Source organism: Parasteatoda tepidariorum, chromosome 6, assembly GCF_043381705.1.
Source record: "Parasteatoda tepidariorum isolate YZ-2023 chromosome 6, CAS_Ptep_4.0, whole genome shotgun sequence".
NCBI lineage: Eukaryota > Metazoa > Arthropoda > Arachnida > Araneae > Theridiidae > Parasteatoda > Parasteatoda tepidariorum.
In genome coordinates, this window is record NC_092209.1 from 58,751,702 (window position 1) to 58,770,849 (window position 19,148).

The 19,148-nt window shown below is 27.0% G+C and overlaps 1 protein-coding gene across 1 annotated transcript; it reads right to left on the reverse strand.

Annotated features, from left to right (window-relative positions):
* Nucleotides 1-1,379: 1,379 nt before the first annotated feature.
* On the reverse strand, nt 1,380-18,760 carry LOC107438334 (deoxyribonuclease-2). Its single transcript, XM_016050606.3, has 7 exons — nt 18,366-18,760; nt 16,811-16,994; nt 13,948-14,017; nt 11,044-11,199; nt 7,599-7,805; nt 4,192-4,439; nt 1,380-2,830 (listed from the first exon to the last, which is right to left on the reverse strand). Exons 1-7 carry the CDS (start codon nt 18,482-18,484, stop codon nt 2,723-2,725), a joined length of 1,092 nt encoding a protein of 363 aa, XP_015906092.1. The 5' UTR covers nt 18,485-18,760; the 3' UTR covers nt 1,380-2,722.
* Between the last annotated feature and the right edge of the window lie 388 nt (nt 18,761-19,148).

A 19,148-nucleotide genomic window follows, 5' to 3' on the forward strand; every position in this document is an offset into this window, starting at 1 on the left:
CCAACACTAAAATGACAGTCCGAGTTTAAGAATTTATGCGTCACATTTTTGTCGGTGATTGTCATTGACCTTCAAAATAGATTAATAAAAGAATGTCTTAAGCCACCAGAACATAAGGCTATTTCCCCTTCAAACGTACAGAGTTTTATGAGTTATCTGAAGTTCCGCAGTGGACTGATCTTAAAGACCCAGTAGAACCGAACTCAAGCATCACTGGCTGCGGTCAGTAAGTGGGTGGGTGATCACTCTGCTCAGCGTGCCGGGGACCGGTGTGCGTGGTATCAGTCCTCGTTAAACTGTTCTATCGTTAAGTGCTCAACTTCGCACGCAGGTAGATCGGGATACCAAAGCAGGGGAGTCATCCCCTCGACAGAGGATCAAAATTGTGATGTCATGTCTTCGCATCACCTTCAGGGGTGTTTTCCAGACCGTCGCTTAGTGCGACGTAAATAGATTACTTACCTACAAGCTATCTGATGAAAAATTATAAAAAGCTGCATGGTGGCTTGTATAAGAGGCAATTAATTCAATGCAGACAAACTAATTTTGCTTAACTCCCTGTTCTTACTCCCGAGATGGATGGAGACAACCTCCTTTAACGATACAGTACCCACTGCTTATTAAAATCACTTCAATTCTGAAAACATTTGATTTCATAAGAAATTTGAATATAAATCAAAATATCTATACTTAGGAAAAAATGTTTCAAGCTTAAACTTAGCAAATACACGTTTTTTTTTTTTAAATTTCAGAAATTTTTTTAAATTTTTAGCATATTGTTTTGATTAGAAAAATATAAAATTAAAGATACAACATGGTTTGGGAATTTCAAAGAAAAGAACACTGAAGAAAAGAGAACACAGAAGAAATGAGCCATTCTCACTTCTGTTGCTTCCAAATCAGCAATGCTAGAATTACCTCAATTAGCAATGTCAGAAATTACATCAATTTTTATTTTGACTTTCAGGAGATATTTTATTTCTTAAACTAACCTGGCATAGTTATTTTTCTGCTTAAATACATTTTTCATCATGATTTTCATTATTTGTTTTACGTAAACCAAACAGAAATAACTAAAAAAGTTTTTGTTTTCATTACAATAATTACTTTGGGGAGATAGGGAAAAAAATGGAAAAAAAGAAGAAAAAGAGTGATTACACTTTTATTATCATACAAAATATCTATTAAATATAAAAATACAGTTAATAGCATTAGTTCTTAAGTCAATAATAAAAGATTCTTTTCAGGGTTTCCCTCTTAGCAAACCAATACACAAATATGATATTGAAATCGAAAATTTAACATTTAATATCAAGACTTAAAAGTTAGAGATAAAAACAAAAAGTCAAACTAAAAATAAAATACACATTAAAAAAAAATTTTTTTTCAAAAACATATTTTATTATAAATCCAACAAAAATAAATTAATTGAAATAAAAGGAGATTACAATGAATTGAGAAGCATCAAATTCAGAAACAACAGATAATTTACAAAATCTATGTTTTAATTTCAATTCATCTTCAGTAAAATTGTTTTAAAAAATTAAATCTCATACCAAAATCACACTAGAGATCTATAAGACATGGTTTAAAAAAATTATGTTATACACTTTACAAACAAATCACAAAAAGATATGAAAATAAATAATACTTAAGTATACTACTAATAATACCAATCACAAATTGCTTCAATTTTGGGCAATAAATAAAAATGACAATACATACAAAATGAAAATAATAGAACAGATCTAATGAAATTCTAATAGATAAATATTACATTAATACTTAAATAAAAGGACAGATCAATAACTTATGAAAATATGATATCTACCAATAGATAAATTGATAAACTACTCTAAATTAATATGAGAAAAGTAATTGCGAAATTTCATATTGCATTACATGTATTGTATTTTAAATGTTTCAAATACAAATCTTTCATAAACCAACTCTAAATTTACTCAATCTGCATATAACCTTAACGTATGAAAATAAAATGATCATTTATAACCTTAATTTACAAAAATAATTTGGTCATTTATAACCTTAATTTACAAAAATAATTTGGTCATTTATAATCTCCACTTAGAAAAATAATTTTGTCAATTATAACCTCCACTTACGAAAATAATTTGGTCATTTATAGCCTCAACTTACGAAAATAATTAGGACATTTATAACCTCAATTTGCAAAAATAATTTGATCAAAATAGTGTTACTTAATACCATGAAATTTAATCATGTTTTACATTACATCAGCATTTGTTTATCCACATCAAAATTTTAAGATAACGAGCATTTACCCCAGAAGATTTAAATTTTTGAATTTAACTTTTTTTTTTTAGATTTTAAAAAAATTTGACAAATATATTTGCAATTATATTATTTATCTACAATTTGCTTTATCAATATTTTTAAGAACATTCAAATACATAACAAAACAAGTAATTATAATGAAAATGATTTTTTTTAATATATTATTGTTTAAAATAATGTTGACAATTCACATATAATATTTGAAGGAGAATAATAAAATTCGTAAAACAAAACTCAGATATTTCACAGCACTAAAAAATTAGCCAATAAATTAAATAAATAAATAAACATTTAATTTAATGAAGATTCACAATTTAGTTCTTAAAAGAAAAACACACAGCATGTTTATATCAAATCATGTTTGTATAAAAAAAAAAAGACAACAAATAAACTCAATTTTTAAAATTCAAGTAACAGGACATTTGTCAGTGTTGGAAATTACAGAAGAATAAGCCTGCCAAACTTGTTTGGATTCGAAGCATACAGTACCACCACCTCGTTTTCCTTGTGATTTCTATAATTTAACATAAATTATTAATTTTTTCATCATACCAAAAACTCTTTCAATTGCAATTTCAGACAAATTACATAAAACATAGATTAACAACCTCTGTATATTAAGAAACATGAGTCTTTTACTAAACTAGGCATGGCAGTATAAATAAAAATTTCACAAATTCCCCCTACACTTGTACTAATTACCCCTACACTTAAAATTACAAAGGATTAACAAAAGGTTTCCACAGATAAATAGCACAAATTTCAGTAAATAGCACATAGCATGCCACTTATTGACTTGTAATGCTCTTACATAAATTTAAATCTTTTCTTGAGATATATAACCAAAATCATTAATTCCTAGATTAGATAACATTTATTCAACTACCTAATATGCATCATTAAAATACTATCTGTGCATTTTAAAAGTAATTCATTTTGATCGTTAAATTGCCAAGGATAAAAGTTAATAACATTTTGTAGGTTAAAATTTCAGTTTTTCTCAGCTAAACAATTAAATCCCTCTAATTTATTTTAATTATCCTTGACTTAATTTTTTGATGAATATCCAAACAATGAATTGCTTAGATAAAGTTGGCTACTTTTTATCAATTACTTTGGAATTAGTTTTCACTGGTGCAGTTTGAACTGATGGAATAAAAGTTAATTCAAAATTGATTGAACAACAGCCACCAATTTTTAAACCTTAACAGACCAATGCCAACACATAAATGGCATGAAACTTTCATTCATTTGATCCAATTAATTATTTTGCAACATTCTAATAATTATCAGTTAGTTACAATTAGTTAGATCATTATTATTATGTGACTATAATTATTCATGAAACTTTTCTGAACCGTTATGAGTTACAATCCATTATTTGGCTCTTAAGTGGAGGATGAAGAAAAAAGATGAAATGAATTTAAAGTTATTAACCATGACTTTTTGTACTATTTTAATAAATAAATGTAAAAAGCAAAATAAATTTAAATATTGAATACCATTAAAATTTTAGAAAATAACTGTCTAACTAAGAAAATAACTGGCTCTCTTGGAAATTAACTAACTAGAAAAATCTAATTACAGCCATGTTTAAAAACAACATGACAGTAATTTTGTCATTACAAGTTCAAAATTTTTCAATCACGCTAATTTTTTAAATGTTACATTTTTTAACATACGAGTATATTAACATGAAAACATGATCTTAAAATATGTATTTAAAATAACCATGTATGAAAACATGTATTTAAAATAACCATAATCATACTTCAAAAATCTCAATAAAAGTCATTCATATAAAAGTGCAAAATAATTGGAAAATTATGATTTTGAAAAAAAAATTATAATAAATTTGCAAAATCTTCAGCTTACCATTCTATTTATGTCTCCTATGCATATCCAGGGCTTAGAGTTGTCCATAGAAACTGCCCATTTGCTGTGATCTTCTGTTGATTTGAAAACGATATTTATGTCGGAAATGGTCATATTTATAGATTCAATGTTTAAAACTAAATATTTTGATTCACAAGAGGGTGGAAGGTAACCACCAGAACCTCTTCGCCATGTTTCTGTAGCCAATGAAGTACCCAATGCTGGTGCAACAATTTTGCTATACAGATCTGGAAAGGAAAATAAGATAAATAACTTCAAACTAAATCTTGAAATATAAAATTATTTTGCAAGATAATGTGATTGAGGCGCTTGGAGTAAGAACTAGAAAAACCAAAAAAATTTTAATTTTTTTTTTCATACATTTTGACTAAAGATAATATAGCTGTTTCATTTAGTACAAGAACTAAGCATAAATGTAACAACAGTTATCTCTTGTGTGGTAAAAAGAGTGAGAAAAATTACATGCCCCCTAGAGTCTTTTAATTCCAATTAGTTTTTACCAAAAGTCTGTGACTTTACTTAATACTATTTATGCCTGGTGATGCATGAAGCTGCAAGTTTAGTGTTCCAACTCTGCCTGTCAAAAGCCACTTCCCTTGCACTTTCCCAGCTGAGCCATCCCAGGATGCCTTATTCTTTTATTATCATTTGTGTGTAGGTCAGTTTCAGCCAACCTCTTTTCTCATCCGATGCCGATATCAAACCTGCTCTAGTTGAGTCTTTTGGGGACATTCTTAGTGTGTGTCCTATCAAGACGAATCTTTGTTTTTTCATTTCTATAATGACGAATTTAGTTTTTGTTTTATAATAGAGTTCGCTATTTGTGAATTTAATTGGCAAGTCTATTTTCAAAATTCATCTGAAGCATTTAGTATGAAAAATATTATTCTTGCACAAAGCCATATAATTACTTTTTTTACTATTATGAATAAAAGCTGCACAAATTTGGTTTATTAAAATTGCAGGACTTATTTTATCATCTTTATTTCATTTTACATTAGACAATGATTTAAATACTGCTGTTTAATTTTAAATAATACAATATATATTAAAACAGGCCTTACAAATAATGAAAAGAATGAGGTTTTAGAGGTTTGTTTCTTTTGTAAAAAATTAAAATTACATAAATGCTAGCTTTTGAGAGTCATAAAAGACATTTAAATGTTTTTGTAATCAATTTCTCAAAATTAATTTTTCAAAAAAGCTGATAACTTTTTTTATCAAATAAAAACTTGATACAAGGACAGCATTTGCTTAAGAAACATTTTTGGATAAGGGATTGAAAAACTAGAACATATTATGTTGAACCCAACATAAGTATTGTAATAATAAAATGGTTAGGGTGTAGATAAATCCTATTTGAAAGAGGCGTGAATGAGTCACATATCATCAGAGAGCTTTTTATTCTAGACATAACTAAAAATGTGTTTACCAAAACAAACACGGCTCAAAATAGTTTTCAAAAATAAACACAGCTCAAAATGTGTGCGTAGGAAACTGGACATGGCTAAAAATGCATGCTTACAAATGTAGACACAGCTCTTAATAAATTATTACAAAAATCAATGTAGCTAAAAATGAGTGTTTAAGCAATTGGTCATAGCAACTTACGAAAATGGACAGAGCATTTGATTCCATTTTTTAAACTTCTTTTATAAGTATTGTTTGCTTTATAAAGAATAAATAAGTGTATCAAAAAAATTCATATGATATAGTCAATTCTACTAAATCACTTGGTACATTTTATTAAAAAGTCAACAGTTGTTTTTACAAAATTGCTGCGGGTCCTATAAATTTATAAAAGTAGTTGTAAATTTAATTGTTGGAATTTACTTAGTGTTTAAATAAGTAAGAAAAAGTAAACATGAAATTTCCTGTTTAGTTGTTTAATTTGGGTTGAAAGGCATTTTTGCTGTGTTCATTTTTGCAAACATGCATTTTGAGTTATATCCAGTATAGAAAGCTTACCAACGATACGAAGAGAAAAAAATGCATAAATGAATAAGTATATAATTAAATAATATAATAAAATTACAAATTTTCATTATTACAAAAGTTAACTTTTACTATTCAGAAAATGAATTTTATCACATACTATTTCGGTTTAATTATATAGTTGCAATAAGTTTTACAAAAAATAGAATTTTTCGTATCATTTATATGTTTGGATAGTCATTTTACTTGAAAATATTTGCTAAAAATAACATTTCTCTCCCTACAGTAAATCCATTGCTATAAACATAAAATGAAAAAGGAAATAAATATAATTAACCTTAAACTTGCACTGAGGCATAAATAAAAAGATAAAAATTAAATAAGAAAAATAAAGTAAATAGCATTAAGATAAATTAATCGTCTTCCTAATACTGCAGAATTTTTTCAAACCTGAAAGGATCTTTTTGCTTCATGCTACTTGATAGTTCAGGAGCTAAATAAATTTTGCTTCATGTGCCCCCAGTTGATCAGCTTAAAACCCTTATCTATAAATATATTTCTCTTACACTGCGACAAAAAAAAGCCTCATTACAACTCCCCGAATGGCAAGGCTAGAAAATCGACCAATGATTGTCGCTAAAAATGTCACATGCCAAATCTTGCTTAGGTGGCTCAACATATAGCGCTTTTAAAATGGAAACTGAAATAACCAGAGAGAGTATCAGCAGGTTGCTCAATTCAGCTACTGCAATCTCATACTATTAAGCTAGGCAGAAGTGAGTAATCTTTTCGTTCATGGTTATTATTTTTTAAAAACATAATGTTTTGTTTATGCAGGTTTTTCCATTGCAATTCACTTATTTAAATTTTTAATAGACTTTATTATAGCCAAAATTTTAACCTTTTTAAAGAGATATCAGTTTTAGAAATTTTATCTTAAGATTTTATACTATAGCACATTTCTAATAGGTTTAACGAATTACATGTCATTTATTTGAATTCAAATTTATTTTAATGACTTAGTATTTACTAAAAAGATGTATTTTTTTTTAAAGTTGTTTTATGGATTTGAATTATTGTTTTGAATTCTTAGAATTTTGTGCGTTTGCAATGAACCTAAGTTAGTAGCGAGCGAAACGAGCTTGGTTTGCAAAGCAAACCATATAAGATTGCGTAGCAATTTTCGGGGGTTGGCGAGCCTTAGAGAGCAGGGGGCGCAGCCCACTAGTTGCTCTTAATACCTCAATCATTGTTTTAAAAAATATAAAAACATTTTAAACAAATAGAATTATAATTGACTGCTGAAGCAAAGTTTACATAACAAAATTTCTTTGAATGTCAGTTTACTTTATAATAAATATTAATATTACTTAATCTAGTGAATTTATAACAGCTTGTAATTTATTCACATGAAATAAAATATACAAAAATTGATATATTTCTCTTCTTACCTTCTACTAACTGATTGTCTTTAGCAAAACTAACAAATGACTTTTGATTTATACTTTTTAGAGCAACATTACTTTCAAATGGTGGCTTATGAACAAAATTAGGGTTTTTTGAGAAAATTGTCCGGGCTTTATCATCAAGCAATCCTAGAACTTCATCTGTAATTCCATATTTGTAAATTTTGGGATGAGAAAACAATAACTGATTGCCTGGAAAAATAATAGCAATTACCAATCATCAAGGATAAAATTAAAAACATTCAGTAAAAAGTGTGTTACATAAATTAAAGTCCTAAATGTAACATTAGTTACAACATAGCATAGTATAACAATTTAGTTTCATTTTGATTTTTTTTTTTTTTATTTAAAATTAATTTAACCCTGAGAAAGTGCCAAAATACTACCTTATTAATTGAACTATATCTTGTACAGCGTGAAAGACATTTGAATAGCAAAGAAGATTGGAATAACTTTAGATATAATGATTTTATCGTGGAAAGTTTCTAATTTGAGGTCTTGAATATATGAGTAAATTAGAGGTGACATTTTAAGTCACAAAACGAAACAGAATATTTGAATGAACACACTTTTTTTTTCAACGAATTTTGATTATTATTAAACAAAATTCAGAGGAGGAGGATATCCCAATCCGAAAAATGTGGATTTAAATATTTGACTCTGAAAAAAAGCAGTCAAAAGATAAATAATAAAATCACAAATTATCCAATAAAAGCACAAATTAATAAAGTTGTTATTTCAAATAAAAAGTAATATTTTTAAATTATTATTGCTCTGAAATTACTTGGCCTGTTCCCTTTTGAAAAAGAACTTCGACAAGTAAAATGTACATGGTTTAAATAAAATCATGGTCATAGTATCAGAGGTAAAATGATCAACTGGTCTGCCGAAAAATGGAGCCAAACTCGCTAGAATGAGAAAGATTATAAATACTAACAGAGCAAAATAAAACTACCTCAAGGTGCCATTACCAGCTGCTTCTTATTTAATATTTATATAAACGATTTGGTGCTTAAACTTAAAAAAATCAAGAACATAGAATTGTGCCTGTTCGCTGTTGGCGTAGTAATTTGGAAAAAAAGCAAAAAACACAAGAAAACAACAAGACTAAAAGAAAACACTTGAAAGAACACTGAATGAAGTACTGAAAACAATGAATGATTGGTAAAAGGACAATAATATATTTATTAATGCGTCAAAAACAACTTACCAAATTTTCACCATACGACACACAAAAAATTTGTCTTGAACCTCTATATAAATAATACAATTTTCAATAATAGTAATAACCCCACATACTTAGAAGTGATCCTGGAAAACAGACTGCATTTTGCAGATCACATCAAATACTTGTCGAAAAAAGAACTGATGAAAAGACTAACAGGAGCCAAATGGGGCTGTAATCAATATACTCTAAACAAAACTTATAAAGCATACATAAAAATATTCATCAAATATGGAAGCAAAGTACAGTCACAAGACTTAAGACTAAAATAGACTTTTTGGAGAGGGTACAAAACAAGTACTTCGAATTATCACACGTGCAATAAAAAAAAACACTCCTTTATTGGCCATGCGGAAATATAACAGTAATCTTTATTACCACAGAAATAAAGAGACAATCTCTAGGAACATTTGCAAGATTAAAAACTTCACACAATAAAAACTCAGGAACAGAATTTTATGCCACACAAATCTCACATATTAAACAAACAATCAAATCCCTTAAAAATAATAATAAAGTCATAGTATTTCAATGAATCCCAACACATGTAGGTATAGATGATAATGTGAAAGCAGATTCTTTAGAAAAGATGGATACACAGGAAAAACAGCTAACTTTGCCACTCTCTATAAGTTCTTTAAAGAGTCTATTTACAATGAAATTAATACACAGAACAGAGCAAGAATTACTATCCAATTCAAAACGATTGGAAAAGATTTAGGAAAGTTGTAAAGACTATAGTCATACATTCTGTAAGAAATCTGTTGCTAATTTCAGACTTAAAGCAGGTCATGATTGTTCAACAGAACATCTAATATATCCAATATTATTCTCAAATTAACATATTTATTATATATTCTCATATATAATAATTAAGCAAAGTGATAATTGAATAACCAAATGAGTAAGAAAATCAAGATGCCACATAATCAAAAGTCTACTTTAAAACTAAGATTTCATGTCTTTAAAATATTAATTATAATATTTTTATGATATTCATTAATGATTTGGTCATTCTTGGTTTTGTCACTAAATTTCAAGCGCCCGCTGTTAGAAAAAAAATTATCTAACACAATGAAAAATCTATTTAAAATAAAATTCAGGATGTTTTGCTTCCATCTCAAATATTATTCTCATATTAACACATTTATTATATATTCGCACATATAATATTTAAGTAAAGAGGTCATTGAATAACCAAATGTGTAAGAAAATCAAGATACCACATAATCAAAAGTCTACTTTAAAACTAAGATTTCATATCTTAAAAATATTAATTATAATATTTATAATAATATTCATTAATGATTTATTCATTCTTGGTTTTGTCACTAAAATTTTAAATATGTTTTAACAATGAGGAATTCTAGCAAATCATTATATTCTTCATATTTCAACTGCTAAAGAATAAGAAAAAATATTTTAAAAGATATCCATAGTTAAAAATGGCGTTAAATTTTTTGAAATAGTTATAAAAATATTGTCACTAAATTTTTAAAATATGCTTTAACAATGATGAATTCTAGCAAATCATTATATTCTTCATATTTCAACTGCTAAAGAATAAGAAAAAATATTTTAAAAGATATCCATAGTTAAAAATTGTGATAAATTTTTTGAAATAGTTATAAAAATATGCATTTTTATCAATCATGGAACAGCAAACTAGGTTGGACCGATGCCTTCCAAACCAAACATTTTCAGTTACTTCAACGAGCAGAAAAACTCTTCCAATTTTTATCCTAGAGGATAAAACAGTTCTCTACTGTATGTATCCATTTTTAGTTTAGGTCCAGAAAAAAAATAATAATTTTAAAGTTTAGAAGTCTGTTTGAAAAAAGTTTAAAAGTCTGAACTAGAAACTGACATCTTACTTCTCCTAATAATATTGTCTTGGACTTCATATGAGAGATCAAAACAAGAAACTAAATATTGCAATAAGTATTCAATTAATATTAGAATGCAAAACTAAACATAGTTGGAAATAAAAATACTTTTTCATTATTATTCCATTGCTTGAAATATATTGATTTTATACTGAATAAAATTCCATAGAAATATTAGTTTTATTAAATAATATGAGCACATACTTAATATCCGTTTAAAATTAAAATCAAATATAACTCAGAGTTGATTCAAAAACATGTATTTAAACATTTAATAAAAATTATTTTTAAAACATAACTTTCAATGATATTGACTTACAAATAGCATTTAAGGCTGAAGCTGGAAATGACATACAAAGAATGCTTTGACCATTTTCTAGGGCATTGCTAGGATACTCATACTTGTCAATACCAGTAAATTTTGGTATACTGTGCACTATCCAGAATCCTGAAGTCCCATCAAATGCAACAATACCTAAAGTTTCAAACATGAAAAAATAAAACAAACATGTTTCATAATTAGTATAATTCATATACTAACTAAATTAGCAATCTCCATTGCGATTACAACAGTTTGATTATAAAAAAAAAAAGAATAAGTTTCAAACTGTAATTAACTGGGGGTTTTTTTACATCCTAGCATTACTTTTAAAACCCAAATAATTAAATTGCTTAAACAGAATTTATTATTATGATACAAACCACTCATCATTATAATAAAACATATCAAGATGCCCTGTGACAGAATCGCAACGACACAGCAACATCGTCTCAGAACGGTACAGAGTTCCTGCAGAAAGATTTTTCGTTTGAAAAGTAAAAAAATATATACTTTTCTTTTCTACAGAAATTTACACCTAATATTTGAATCATGCATTTAGATAATCACTTTTTGACGTGTTCAATTTACACCAATAGTATCGTAAATCGATGTAATGTTTCGATTGTATTTTCGGCAGTTATTGATATTGATTTTCACATGGATTTTAAATATCCCGATATATTTCAAACAATATGAAAAATTCGAAACGTGAATTTGATTATTTACTTAAGGCAATAATTCTACTACTAATAAAAATTCTATTGAATAATAATTCTATAATAATTCTATCGAATTTTTGGCAGTTATAGCTATTTATTTCTCCATAATTTTTAAATCAGATATTTTTATATGATGTTATTTATTACAACAACCTAATCTCAAAAGGAAACACGCATTTGAGAAGTCCGATTCGAGCAATTTCATCGTCTATCTTTTTTCGGCAATTACTACTACGGATCTCCTGATTTTTAATTATTTTTTTATTGTGATGATTATTTACAAAAAGCAAGGAAAGAAATAATTTGTACGTTCCATCCCCTACAAAATGCGAGAATATCACCTATAATATTAGAATAAAAAATTATTACATGTTCAATTAAATAAAAATATATATTTTTTTGTAAACACTTTTTTACACAAACTTTTGTTATTTTAAATTAGTAACATATATGTTTTTTATTATTTAAAGTATCTTGCAGAAAGATGCTGGACAGTTATGTCGCAGATAGCTCAAAAAAATTCTGCCACAGGGTCAAGATGAAATCTGAGATAGATTAGGCAACAAAAAGTTCCCCAAAATTTAGATTAAATTTAGATGACAGAAACATTTGATGTATCATCTACAAGCCGCACATTGTTGAAACCTTAAACACAAATCTAACTTTGTTGCCACCAAAATTCTTTTCCTTTCGAGCATATCAGATTGTCTTGATACAGTGGAAAGTCGCGTATCCGGAATCGGCGGGACTTTCCGAAGTCCGGATAATCGATTTTTCCGTATAATAGACCCCCAAGGTAAACAGAGATTAAAATGATCTGAATCTAAGAAGCAGAAATTAAATAACATTATTTTTCGGGCAATAATGTTTTAGTATTAGAATGATATCTAATCAATCAAAAACAAAATATTAGAAAAAAAATAATTATTGCTATTCTAAAAATAAATATAGAAAACGAAAAAAATTCCCAGTTATGAAAATATTAATTGCTCTCTCCACCATTTTGAACTAGAACGATTCAAGCAAGAAGGGGAAATTCCCGTCATTCAATAAGGTGGGTAGGTGGAGAAGAAAAATTCATTTCCTCCTTACTTGTCATTCAAGTTGAGGGCGGGGTAGTGACAAATTCTTATTTTCTCTCCCATCATTGGCTATCAATCAAGCATAAAGGCGTGGCATGCTGATTGGGTTCTCTTTATTTTTTCTTGTGTGACTAAAGGGGATTCCCCCTCCACTTTAACGTTTGCTGTGTTTACCCTTTTTCATAGTACTTCTTTCCCTAACACTTTATCAAAAAGGTTCCAGGAAATGCCTCTTTTACTAGCCAGCTGCACAGGAAAGAAGTGGGGAGGGGACTCAATTGTGCTCTTTTGAAAACAAATCTCCCCCCCCCCCTCCTTTCCTGCATTCCAGAGGAGGAGTGTTACTAACGGTACAGTCTTGGTAGATCTTCTGTTCTCTTTTCTGTTGATTTATGGGTTTAATGCATAGATCACTAGAAGCTAAGAAAGGAAAAAACCTGTCAAAATACTTTTTTTTTTTTAAGAGAGTGGGGAAGATGAAGAAATGTTTGTTTATTTTGATTGTTAAAAAGTGTCCGGGAAATTGACCCTTCCGGAAAAGGGACGTCCGGATATGGGACGTTACACTGTATTTTTAAGTCTTAATTCAATCATTCAAATACCAATTCAAAATAATTGACTAACATTTTCCCTTAGTCCTGCATACTGTATGGAAATGTATATTTAGTTTTGCCTCTTTGTCTACTCCAGTCTTTCTTCTTGTTTTGTTTTCCATTACTATCCTGTCATTGGTGTTATGCCTCTTTTTATTTTTAACTGTTTTCTTTTCATCATTCACATATTGTCTTGAAAAAGAGCAGCATGTTAGTACTCAAAAAATTTTGCCTTTTTTCTGCTTCAATTATGAAAGCAAATAAAGTTTTTTTTTTTTTTTTTTTTTTTTTTTTTTTTTTTTTTTNTTTTTTTTTTTTGACAAACATACCAAGATACATCGATTTGTTAAATCTAAGCACATCAAATAAATTTGCTTTTGAGATGATTGCAAACTATAAAACTCTACAAATAGGTAATCTTAATATTTCTAAAAATAAATTAGAATATTCAAACATTAATAAAGATATCTAGTTAGTTATTTTAACAACAATAATGATATATCATACCTTTCAAGTGTCCGATGGCAGTTCCATTATCAAAAGGTGGTTCATCATTATAAAGGAGATAAGAAGTTTTCTAAAAATGAAATAATAAAACTTATAGATGAAAGTTTTTAAAACCTGTATTTTAATTGTACACAAGATAGATAAAAAAAAAAAAGGAACAAGCATTTAAATATTCAATATTCAATAAAAGAATAGAATAAAGAAATAAAGTAAAAATTTTATTTTACATCAATACAATAAAATCAATACTGTATTCTTTGTTAAAACAATTTATCCGTATGAGATATATTTGGTTATTTCAATTGAAAGGAAAAAAATTTAAAAATCAGTTGTTCATTATTTTTTCAAATTTGAACATCTTAACTTATTAATACTCTGACTTGAAATATTAAGAGTTTGATTAGAAATATTTCCAATACTTGAATTTATATAATAATTAATGTTTGTACAAATAAAGAGTTTTGGGAAAAGGAAAATCGAAAGCAAATAAGAGCTCTGAAAAATTTATCAAAATAAAATACCCTTTAGAAATGAAATTGATATTTAGACACTGGAATACAATTCTGTTTTGGGGAGGGAGAATATTAATATTTTTTTTAAGAGATTTTAAATTTTAAAACTATTTTTTAAATAAATAGCTTTTTTAAAAAAACTAAACCTTTAAAAGTTCATTTTTTTCATAATTTTCAGTTCAAATTATAGAAAAAGCTTTCAAACTGTTTATCAATTAATCATTTTTTGTTAGTTCTCTTTTTGTTGAAAAAAATATACACAGAGATTGCCTTTAGCGTGCCTTTAATTATTTTTATAAACTACAAATTTTTCTCATATTTTAATAATGAGAGAGGATTATTTTTTGAAATATACTCATAAAATAGTATGAGAGTTAAATTTAAAAATTCAATTATTACATAATATTACACATTTTACATATTTACGATGCTAAGTGGTTAGTGCCCTTTCAAAACTCAAAATACCCTTTTTAAAAAAAATATCCGACCCTATTTTACACTTAGGAAGAACTCTGCTATTAGCTGACAAAAATTCTGGACAAATGTAAAGTACCCATCAATATTAAAAAATAGTTTTAAACTAAATCCTTAACAATCAATTACACTTTGAAAAAAGTGCGGTTTAACACTATATACAATATCTGATGCTTTTTCTAGATACAGTAGAGCCCCAATTATCCGAACATCCAATTATCCGAACTATGTCTGAATTAGTTTTTTTTTTTTTTTTTCAAGTTTAGAATACTTTTTAACTAATCAACAATTTTTCTAAAATTTGGAACCAGTAGATCTTCTGACTGAAAATATGCCAGGTTATGCAGCAGAAGAAATAGAAGACTGGTGTCCATGCCAGGGTTGGCAAGTTTTTGACACATGACGGTTTTTACCGGTTTATACCATGGTTTTTACCGTCATGTCAAAAAACCCTCTGTCAAAAACACAATTTTGATAAAACTGTATTTTAACTTGAGTTTAACTGCTTATGATTTAAAATTAATTCATTTTTGGGCAATAAAATTAGAAAAAAAGTTGTTAAAAGATATTTAAGAACAGATTTTTGCATTTTCCCAACATGATTATATCAAATCATACTGTTTGAAGTAAAATATTAGGATGCTAAACAAAATTTTCAACATTTCCAAACATCATTTTGTTTGGCATATTACATTACTGAAGAATGTCAAGTCATTCCTGACTTAGAGTTAGTTAATAGTTACAAGTTTTGAAAGTTTTTTTTAGCTTATTTCTAATATTTAAGAAATGCCAAATTTTAAATTCTTCTTTTTAGTTCTTGAATTTATTAATAGTTCCAAGTTTTTTTTGTCTGTTTGTTTGTTTATTTCTAACAATTAAGAGCAAAATTTTGAATCCTTTGCAAATCAAGCTATAATGATGAAAGTTAAGTATCACTATTTTCAATAAGTATATTACAATATTTCCGTATGAATGCATATCCTTCTATATGAAAACATGTATATAGTTGCAAATTCAATAGCAATCATTTACAACATTCATTTATAAGGGCAATTCAGTGAAAAAAATTTATTGTCCGCTATATGCCAAAAATGAAAGAAAACAGTAGGTTTTTGACAGTTTTTACCGGTAAAAACACAGTTTTTACCACTGTCATGTCAAAAACCAGTTTTTGACGGCAAAAACCCAACCCTGGTCCATGCACAGAAAACGTCCCAGGATTTCAAATTTTAAATAATGATGAAATCGTTGCTGAAATTTTGAATGAAAATCGGAATTCCACAGACGAAGAGGAAGAAGGTGATCAAGTTCAAGATAGTGGACCTTCTCATGTAGAAAAATGCAATGAATTGGCTAGAACGTCAAAATAATGTTGATCCAGTTCAGCGGATTTATTTAAAAAGAATAAGGGATATGGCTGCTTAAAAAAGAGCATCTTCTTTGAAACAAAAGTCTTTTCTGGATTTCTTTTGCAATAAAAAATAAAGAAAAATGTAGTAAAGTCAATAATTGACAAAAAAAAATTATAAAATGCTGAAATATGACAACAACAAAAATTCAAAATGAAGAAAACTAAAAAAAATAAGCAAAAAATATTCAAAAATTGAAATAAAAAAAACTTTTAAACAGAGCTATTTTAGATAGTACTGCCAGTTCTAAATCTGGACAAAGTGTGAAGGGAAGTTAGTGCATAAATAATAATAATCTAAACTAGATTTTAAACAACTTTCCAATTATCCGAATTTTTTTTTATCCGAACCACGTTCAGTCCCGAGCAGTTCGGATAATCAGCGCTCTACTGTATTGCAAGATATATCAAAGCGTAGGTATAATAATTTGAATAAAAATTAGCACACAACAATTTAAAAAAAATTTACCTTCTGAACATTAAACAAATGTTGCACTGTATAACCAAGCATCGATGCATTGCTATTGATGCTATTGGAAGAAAGTGCCCAGTATTCAGGTATGTTAGAAGTAATATAAGTATATGCTTTACCTTCTGAAAGATAAGTTCCAGAATAACCTTTTTCAATTTTAGGAAGCTTGTAGTTTACATACCTAGAAAAAATATAAAGTAAGTATTTTAAAGATTTTAAATATGAAATTAATCTAAAAATTATTATATCTCATAACAATGTATCAAGTAATAATCGCTTAATTAAATGCAAAATTAAAACATAATAATCAAATAAAATAATATATCTCTTATAATTCAATAAAGAAAAGAAATCATTTATTGTATATTATCCTTTTGTATACTTAAATTCAAGGTTTCTCATAAATATTGTAGTTTAATTGACAAGTATTTAGATAAAAATATTGAGAAAAAAAAGATTGTAAAACAATATGGCACATAGATTAAAGCTCCCTCTTTCCTAAAGTATAGGAACTTAAGAACAATCTATGAGAATAGAACAGAAACTTAAAAACAATTTCAACTGTTCACCGTAATTATTAGAAACTGTGAACATTTTTAACACTGTCATGCTCTAATGTTAAATAGTAACATGTATATAAATATTAGTATGCATATTTATAAAAAGTAAGCAGTTTTGAATATCAAAATCATATTAAATATGAATTTAATTTTATTGTATAAAAATCCAAGAATTAAACTTTAAAATATAAAATCCAGAATTTCACTTAGTATACACGATTAAAATTAATGTAAAGCAGCTAATCCTTCAATTAGATTTTATTAATTATTTTTTTTTTTTTTCATTTATTTACTTTTCATTCTCTCTTTTAATTTTTATTTACTTATTTATTTAATTTTTATTTATTTTTTACGTTCAATCTTGCTTCCCATATAACTATGAGTTAGTATGATATTTAGATATAGTTCAAGCATAAATAAAGACAATTTTCAGAGCTTATTTCTTTTTCTTAACATTACATTTCAGATTATAATTCAAGCAAAGCCTTTATATAATCTACCAAAAGAGTATTGCAATCGTAAACTAATGTAACTTTTTTATACATCTGAATATGGACACATATATTTTGCATTTTTAAATATCATAAAAATAATAAATAATTTTTACATTTAAATTTAATCTTCTTATCTAAATGAACATCTAATTGAGTAACGTTAAATAAACATTATACTTTGCTTTAAACGTAATTAAAATAATAACTGTTTATAGCAAAAGTAAATTGAAACCCTAACTTTAAAGTCTAAATAAATCTTCAGATGTGTAAAAACTAAAATACATCAATATTTATGTACATTCAATTTATTCAATTTTAGTACAATGTAGTATCAGACAAAGGCAAGAATAAATTCTTCCTAGATTACTTCCAAGAAAATAAATTGCATTAAAACTTGAAAGAAATCCTTTTTATCATTTGACTGCTTTATATTTTAAAATTAAAAAGTAATAAGCAATTATCAACATAAAAATTTTACGAATAAAAATAAGAAGTTACCAGTCAACAAATTGATTATTTTCATCCCTGCAATAGAGATCTTGGGAACAATTCACAAAAGAAAATAAAAGGATAAAATAGAAAACATTTTTTAAATTATGAAGCATTTCGTTGAACATATAAGTTAGCAGAATAAAGTATCAATAAAATGCAACACAGTATTCTTAGTTAATTCATTAACTTGTCATTAAAATTTATTCGGAAGCCAATAGATACTTCTTTTTAGCATATGTTTTCATCAATGATGCAATGTTTTCATTTAAATCCATAGATATAAAGATAGTCTTTATTTATATCCATTCTCTTTGTTTTTATCGGAAGTGTGATTCAACATGTGACTCAACTTTGATACGCTTTTAACTGTTTATTTTTGCGAATGTTAAGACTTACTGAAAACATCATAAAAACTTGTTTTCATTCGTCATCTATATAATTTGCAGATGGCGCTATAAAGATTGCCGTTCTTTAAAGACGCAGTCATGTACGAATTTAATAATCTACTATTGCTTGGTCGTCACAATTGATTATTATAGCTGCTAAGTAATGCTTTTCCCCCTTTAGCCAGTGCCAGCAATGATACCTAAAATTATGCAAAATGCCAATATGGATAATAATAAGCCACAATTTAAAAAGAAAAAAAAACATTTTTTAATTAAATTTTTTATATTTCAAAAATTACTATCAATTACTCTTTCTTGTTGAAAAATGTGTCTAAGTGCGTAATAATATTCCAAACTGTCGCTTTTTTAAATAGCAGAGTATTTTTTTTAAATATTTAATTTA